At 37.3% G+C, this 8,387-nt stretch overlaps 1 protein-coding gene across 4 annotated transcripts in view; it reads right to left on the bottom strand.

Annotated features, from left to right (window-relative positions):
- The window catches only part of zgc:172282 (leucine-rich repeat and fibronectin type III domain-containing protein 1-like protein), a 214,729-nt gene that overhangs the window by 74,649 nt on the left and 131,693 nt on the right, over positions 1–8,387 (bottom strand). For all 4 annotated transcript variants that reach the window (XM_014005338.1, XM_014005339.1, XM_014005341.1 and 1 more), the window contains exons 4-8: positions 7,519–7,670; positions 7,114–7,367; positions 6,720–6,963; positions 6,456–6,613; positions 4,995–5,375 (exon numbers count right to left, since the gene is read on the bottom strand). In XM_014005338.1, coding sequence (XP_013860792.1) covers positions 4,995–5,375; positions 6,456–6,613; positions 6,720–6,963; positions 7,114–7,367; positions 7,519–7,670 — 1,189 coding nt within the window. The remainder of the gene's footprint in view (positions 1–4,994; positions 5,376–6,455; positions 6,614–6,719; positions 6,964–7,113; positions 7,368–7,518; positions 7,671–8,387) is intronic.

Below are 8,387 nucleotides of genomic sequence, written 5' to 3'. Positions count from 1 at the left end.
TATATATGATCAATGTCAATAGAAAATCTGATAGAATGTTGGTAATTTCGCTAAACTCTGATCCACGACTGCATGGTATTCTGGGGGATGTAGACAGAAGAAAGGCTTTAGCAGCTCAGCCTCTCATCTAACTCATTCACTCTTTGGTGAGGTAGCAACAACCCTTTGAGTAACATGCGCAGTAGCAGTTTCATGTCTCCCCACTGTGCCTCATGACTGCTTAAAATTGTGGAAAGGTCACATCACCAGTTTGATAGATTAATCAGTCTTTTTTTTCCTCCTGGTCCTTATTTCTAAGCGATAAAAGAATAATAATAAAAATATTCATATTGAATTCATTTTGTAAGGGTTCAGTTTTACACTTCTTATAACAAAGTTATAAGAGTAATTCATTTAGCAAGGGATCTCTTTTAGTTTGGGTAAATATTCCTCTAGTGCAAAATGAATGGACACACAAGAAGTGAGACTCAGTCAGTGAGTGTTGATTTGATCCATAAATACTGAGATCATTTATTTTACAAATCATACAGAATCACTAAATACACTTAATTGTGGCAATCAGTTTCGTATAAAAGTTTAGAACCGACAATAACAAGCTTCTAGCTTCTTAAATTGTCAATAAACACTTAAATAGAACACAAACGTCTAGCTTTGATGTTTGATACCAGACAATTTGAGGCAATTATTTAAGGGTTGACAAGGAAAACTTTAAGAAAAGGAGGAAAGTAAGGTGTTAGCTTTCTTATACTTTATCTTAAATAATGTGGGGTTTAACCAGAAGGGCAAAGCATTCTACTCGGTGTCAGCCAGACATCGACGTCACACACACAGCCAGCTTTTTACCTTAAAGATGATTTTCGGTCACCTTCCAGGTATCGGGGGTGCTGSTGGTGAATCCATCTTCAAGATCCTCAAACAGGGAACCCCAAGGCGTGTTTTTCAGACTGCTTGGGTCCGCATCAAGCCGTAGGTAGAAGGCGACCCCAAATTGGAAACCGAGGCTTCAAAATAAAACTTCCGTCTGGATAGTTTCTGAAGTGGATAAACCAGGCATTGGTTTTCCACACTGTGAGGTTTCCCCGTTGGCGATGAAGGGGCCAAACCTGACACAGTTTTCAGCTTTTTGATTCCTCGAAGAGAATCTAGCTGTCAAAAGTGACTGACGGCGGTCCGTCACTTTACTACGGTCCGGGCGGAAACTGTTAGTTACTAAGAAGCTTAGAGAATCTAAGTTCCGCCCTCCAGAAGGTTAGATTAGTAAAGTTATATCAAGAAAAGTGTTAGATTCAGAACTTACCGTCTCCTCCTGAAACTAAACAAAGATTATTGCTGCTGTGTGGTTCAGAAGAAAACATTTCATGACCCATTTAATAATCTGATGAGCACTTATTTAAAAACATAACTGAAAGACAAATGAATTGCTTCAAGTTCAAAACATTTGCGAATATGATTCAGACAAGTAAAATATTGATATTTTATCAATTTTCAACCATTAAGATTATTTCAGTGAAATAAGATTTTTTCCACAGAAAAACCATACATAGCTGAAATCATACTGAGGGAGAAAAGAGATCTGTCCTCTCTTCTCCTGTAACTTTGATAAACATTCTCTGATTATCAAAATGCGTAATACTTTCAGTTAAGAGAATAATAAATAAAATAAGACGAAGATTCTTCTGTTTATTATCTGATTTAGAAGGAAGAGAATGTCTCTTTAAAAGGTTAAGGTGACCTGAGGTGGCCTAAATTCAGTTCTAAGTGAAACAGATGTTTTGTCCCTTACAGGCCCATCAGAGGACTGAGTCCAAGACAGTTTCCTTGATAATTTAACTCGAGGTGATCCCTACATGGATATGAAATGCTTAAATCCTGATACAGTTTACAGAAGGCCACTCGAGGACCACAGCGCTGCACACTTTACTTGTTTCTCTGCTCCAACACACCAGATTTGAATGAATGGATGATTTTCAGACTTCTGCAGAACTTGGACAATGATTGAATCAGCTGTGTTTGAGTAGGGGAAAAAGTAAAACATGCAGGGCTGYRGCCCTTGAGGACTAGAATTGTTCTATTCTGTTCTAAAACAATCTAAGCCTTATTCTTTCATACAGCTCATGTCTTTATAACTTCATTTCCTGTTTCACATTGCTTAGACTTTTACAATTTTGTGGTCATTTGCAAAAACATAGCGAAAGTGGAGCACTTCTGACTGCAATATTCTATTTCTACCAACATTGTGAAGCAAAAAATAAATAAATAAATAAATAAATAAATAAATAAAAAATGGGAAGCATTTGAAGAAGTAAAATAATAAAGAAATAAAAATATATTCCTATTGCAATTATAGTAGTTTTAAGGTAGTAGTGAACCCTTCAGTCTTGACCCTTCTCTGACTAGCCACTAGCCTGTTAATCCAATCAGATTTAAGATATTTTCCTCCAAACTCTGATTGTTCAAAGAGCAATCTACAATATGTAAGATATTAATAGTTCATAAGCATTCTACAAAGCCCAATTTCATACCCTACTGTTCCTTTTAATCCTTCCACCGTACCTACAAATTRCCTTTAATTATTAACTACACAAATGTGAAAATGAGTTGTTTTAATAAGTTTTGCTTGATTAAAACAAAATCAAAATTACAAATACGCAGCTGAATAATTACACCGAGCTCAAACGGTTTCTCCTTGCAGCATTAGTCTTGTTTTCCACATCCATTTCCTGTCAACCCTGTGTACCTTCATCTCTGCTCTCCGCCCCCACCTCTCCTCTCTTCATTGCACCTCAGCCCTCTTAATGGATATTCAGCAAAGAAAGATAGAAGAGTAGAACTGCACACATTTTTGCACACACACACACACACACACACACACACAAACACGCACACATTGGACAGTTTCATTTATCTTGTTTCCTTAGAACTGAGCTGGTGTTATGTTAATATATTCTAATGAATGTTAATCCCATGTGACCATATCTGTCTTAAAAGCCTTATGATTCAGCAATGATCTTACGTGAAAAAATAGACCTATATGAAAATATATATATTTAACATAAAGATGGAGTCATTATATTTAATTACATAAAAATACTTACTTACATGTGAATTATAAACTGTATTTTGTTTGTTTCGATTAAATATGTAGTTTAGTGTATGATTTTTATTCATGATATGAGAAGGTATGCGGCAACACCACTTTTGTGGAGTCTAACCTCAGTGTTAAAAGAAGTGACCTTTTTGCCGTAACTGCAGCGAGTGTAGTTTATTACTCCAACCAAACGCAGCTACTTCAGCACAGTTACAACCACAGAAYGCTCCCACCACCAAACAAGCACAGCGTGTAAATAAAACCACAGAGTTGAAAAACAATTACAGAATGATTTCTTGCTCCACGCGGTCCACATGTCCTCCACAGAGAGCAGAATAAAGTTTGTTATCTCGCCTTCAGAGGTGAAGGTGTGCATCCTGCTACCTGCAGCTCCTCATCAAACTTTTCACTGTGTGTATATTTATTTTTCATAAAATTCATATGTCACATAAAAACACAGTTCCAGATTAACTCAGTAACAAGACTACTGTGTAGCTGAATTGCCCCAAATGATGCCGGTCAGAAGCAGATGGACAGATGCTGTGCAGGTAAACATTTGCCTTATTTGCAACTGTCTCTCCATAGTCAGCCAAACTTTCTGAATAAACATCTGTATTATTCTGCTAAAAAGAAAGCCAACAATCTGATATTGTAGAGGTTTCTTTTGGTTGTTTTTGTTCACATCAAAATGAATGAAAGCTGAATTTCTGATGTAATCACAAAAAACTTAATTATCTGTCCTTTGTTTCAAACTTCAGCAGTTTGGAAAAAGTACATAAAGTTTGCCTTACGTTTACAGTGATAATTTCAAGAAACAATTTCCCTTACTTGCTGTCATGACGTTTTAAATAGCCAAAAAACAAGAAACAAAAATAATAATTCAGTACTAGAAATAAAGAGGACTCCCAACAGTTTTCTCAGAGATTTTTGGGCAATGAATTTGACAGTGCTTTCTCTTTTGTATAGACTTTTTTTTTTTAGAATTCTCAAAGAAAACAGAAGTTTACAAGTTTTCTGAAAGTAGTTAGCCATGCTTTTTTATCAGTAACTGCTGCAAGGCGCAACTTAGTTCTAATATTTATCCAAAGAAATAGAAAAAGCTTTGAGCTTTGAAACAGTGCCTTTCTTTTTTCTGAGGTAAACTTTAAGGAAGCAGCTCTCAACTCASTCATAACAGGGACATTTGCCATTCACAAACGCTTACAATAAAAACCCACAACTATCAAACACAAACATGTGTGCACAYACAGATACTTGTTCTATCCTTATGGGGACTTTGCAKTGACYTCCWTTCATTKTCTGGTCATTTCTATAGCCTAACCCTAATGCTTTACTCTAACCTTAAGCACCCCAGTACATACCTAACCCTTAACCTAACCTAAACTCAATTCACACCTCAGTCCTAACCCTATCTCCTGACCACCCAACGGTGTTCCTCACAATGGGTACCAGGGTACCAGGTACTCACAAGAAATAGTGAGTCCTCACAAGGCTGTATGTACGGTACTGAGAAATTGGTCAAAAATTGTCCCCATAAGCTAACAGAAGCATACACACACGTGCGCACACACACACATGCATTAATCAGTTCCACAGAAAGCCAAGTTGAGCTGAAACTTTCCGCAGACTCTTCTCATTTGGCCCTGGTTTCCTTATATTCAGCGAATCCAGCAATGGATCTGTTGCACTGCAGATGTCTTTATCATTTCAGCTAATTTAACTTTTACSACTTTGGAAGCTAATCTCTAGTTTGTATCAGCTGGCCCTTTCCTCACAGCAGTAGCTAATGTCTCCCAGATCACTAATGGACAGCTGCATGCACACTCTGACTTATGCAAACAATATAAATATTGAAATGCTTTTTGAAAAAATAAAATAAAATAAAAGCATAAACAGATGGACAGACCTGTAAACCAGCGTGTCATCCCCAGAGCTGTTGTACTGGACTTGGAACATTCTGACTCCAGTTGTAGGCGTCTGACTGTTCCATCTAATGAGGGCCGAGTTCCCAGTGAGTTCCACCAATGAGACCCTCCTGTCTGCCCCCCTCGTCTCGTTGTTAGGCAGTGCGACCTTGGAGGAGGTTAGAATGTCAGAGGGAGCGGGCTCAGAAGAAGGATCCCGGCTGCGGCTTGTGCTGTTCGCAAGATGAGGCACTGCTGTTACAAGTAACTCCACCCTTCCTGTGGATTCGCCCGCTGCATTGGAGGCGATGCAGGTGAAGTTTCCTGAATCCTTCACAGATGTGATGTTGATCTCCAGGCTCCCATTGGGGAAAACTAAGGTTCTGGAATAAAAGGACATTGAGACAATGTGAAGACAAGGTATAAAATACATTTTCACCGTTTCATTTTGTTTTGTTTGTTTGAGTTGTTTTCCAGAAAAGAAAGAAAGAAAAAAAAAAACTTCAAGATTTGCAAAAGTGAAATTTTAAATCTTTTTCAAAAGTCAAAAATTTATAAAAACAAAAACAAACCTCAGGCCTTTTTTATTTTACCAATTACACAGTGGATTTCGTAGCCAATAATGTGATATAAATTTGAAATAAAATGAAAACAAAGTAAAATTCATCTTGGTTTCTGTGTGTACAGGTTGACACTATGAATACAGTATCATATTTTTTGCTCTAGATAAACAACAAAAAAAGAAAACCAAATAAGTTCTGGGACCTACTCTACATGATTTTTTTTCCAAACACGAGCGAGGTAACGATTTGCTTGTAATACGTTCTAATATGGACCCTGACAAGACCGATTGATTTCTTCTCATTTCCATAAGCCCTCATTCTATATCACTTACAGTGGGGCCAATTCCTAATCAGTGTTCAACTCACTAATCCATTTAGTCAAATATGTACTTTGCTGCCTTCGGTACATTTTGATAATGCCAACCTTTGCCAGAAGCATCCACCTACAATCTATTCAGAATTATTGTAATAACTGTGTGACAGAGGGCTCATTTAACCAACTGATTGTATGTTTTATCCATTGACCTTATTGGAAAAAAACAAACAGATAATGCCTTTTTACAATAAATAAATCGCAAAAGCACAAGCATGTAAAGGAAAAAAAATGCTGTGACATTATGCTCTCATAGTGGATGTTGCATGAAATAGTTAAAAATATTTATTAAAAAATAACGCAACTTGATTATCATCTGAAAATAAAAAATGTCTTACAGTTGAGGAGATGCTGACTTCAATAACTATTTTTAAAATATGTTTTTAAAGAGTTGAACATTTGATCTAACTAAATTCGTAAAGGGGATCTCAGGTGGACTTTAATAAAAAATAAATTAAATTWAATTAAATGTATGGACATACAATATACTGTACCATTTTATTTTGAGTATCAGATAGTTTTGATACCTGGAGGTGTTAGATATAAGTCGTCCTTCAGGGCTAATCCAGTGGACTTCAGGCTCAGGGTCACCATTGGCTTTGCATTTTAAACTGGCAGGCTGGCCTTCCATAGCAACAGTATGAGGTGACTTTCGGGTCAGTACGGGTGGGTCACAAATAAACTCCTAAAAAACAAAACAGACAGGAGAGCATCAAACATTTTAAACATGCTTATAATGGTCTTATTCCTCCAGAGTAGCAAAAGTGGATAAAAGTGAAAAAAGCTCAGACCTCTTCAGGTATCGTCCAAAAGTACTTGGCACTGAGATCAGGGGGAGAGGCACATGTCTCGAGGTCATCTTCTCTGGTTAATCTTCTTAACCACAGAAGTTCACAGTTACAGTGGAGAGGATTACCACCAAAACTCAACACAAGAGAGGAGAGCGGGGAGCCTTTAGACTTGGCGTATACTGGGATCCTAAGAAACAGTGGGTCTGGTGGAATTTTCTTTAGTTTATTTGATGTCATGTCCAGCCTAATAAAGAATGGGAAAGGAGGAAAGAAGTGTTTGACAAGTGGTACAATGGAAAAAGAAAAAAAAAATAGAGAGGGAGAGATAAAGAACCAGATAAGGTCATTTTTTTCAGTTTCTGAAAAGTTAATCTCTTCATTTCCGTGTCTTTACCTCGCCAGTTTGTGCAGATTTGTGAATACTCCTTGGGGAACATTTTCTATGAGGTTGTGATCCATATTCAAGGTATTGACATTGGTTAGACGGCCAATTGTGTCCCAGGGGACATGGGCAAGGTTGTTGTAACTGAGATCTAGATCTTCTAAAGTAGATACGAAGTCATCAAAGGCATGAGGGGATATGGAGTGAAGCTGGTTATTGGCCAAGATCAGATGGCGGAGGTTAGTCAGACCTTTGAAGTGGTCATCCTGGTTGGAAAGGGGAACAGACAGTGAGATATATGAATATGTTATAATAAGGAAAATCCTCCTCAGATATCTAATGCATCTACTATGCTGTGAAACATTTGTTGTAGTAGAACCAGTTAACAATCCTTATTATTCCACTCAGTGATCATACCTTGATCACAGTTAATCTATTAGAGTCTAAATGAAGAGCCCGCAGTCGCCGCAGATCACTGAAAGCTGATGGAAGAATCTGACTGATGGTGTTTCTTGATAGCGTCAGATGTAACAAGCCGGTCATGTTGGCAAAGTCTTTTTTTCGGACAGCTGTGAATGAGCAGAGAAGACACAAAAAATGAAGAATCAATTAGCAATGTAATACATTTTTAACCCTTCTTTTGTTATGTCACTTTACACGGACATATGCATTGGATAACTCAAGGGATGGGCCAGTATCAAGTTGTAATAGATAACTGAAACTGAATTTTAGACACATTTTTTGGCACAAAAACCAAATCTTTGCCTCAAATTTACAGCTGAATCCATAAAAAGTGCCAAAGATCACACAATGTCGCTGATCTCAGTGGAAAGTCAGCAATCATAAAGTTGTTGTTGTGTGAAAGACTGACTGTATGATAAATTAACACAATAATTAAAGTGACAATCAGCCATATCAGGTGAAGCAATGGATTTAAATTTKAAATTGTTGATAAATTTGCTTCAGTTTTCAGAAGAATTTATCAGAGTGTTTACAAACATCTTTATAACACAATGGAGCCTTTTCAATGGCTTGGGGTTGTGAGTCAGCTCCTGGTGCTGAGGAGCATATCAAACGTGACACATGCTGAAACCGGACTTTGAATCATCATAAAATATGCACCTTAAAAGTATTTTGATTGACCAAGATTTATTTATTCTGTCTGACATTGATCTCAAAACACACTGCCAGGTCAGTAAAAGCATCCCTGGATGGAAAGAAAATGATGAATAAAAAACACACTCTCGCACACTGAAGACACACACACACACACACACACACACACA

The sequence above is a fragment of the Austrofundulus limnaeus genome, unplaced genomic scaffold, assembly GCF_001266775.1.
Source record: "Austrofundulus limnaeus strain Quisiro unplaced genomic scaffold, Austrofundulus_limnaeus-1.0 Scaffold29, whole genome shotgun sequence".
Taxonomy (NCBI): domain Eukaryota; kingdom Metazoa; phylum Chordata; class Actinopteri; order Cyprinodontiformes; family Rivulidae; genus Austrofundulus; species Austrofundulus limnaeus.
Note: the sequence above shows the minus strand (reverse complement) of the source record. Positions and strands in the feature narration are given on the sequence as shown.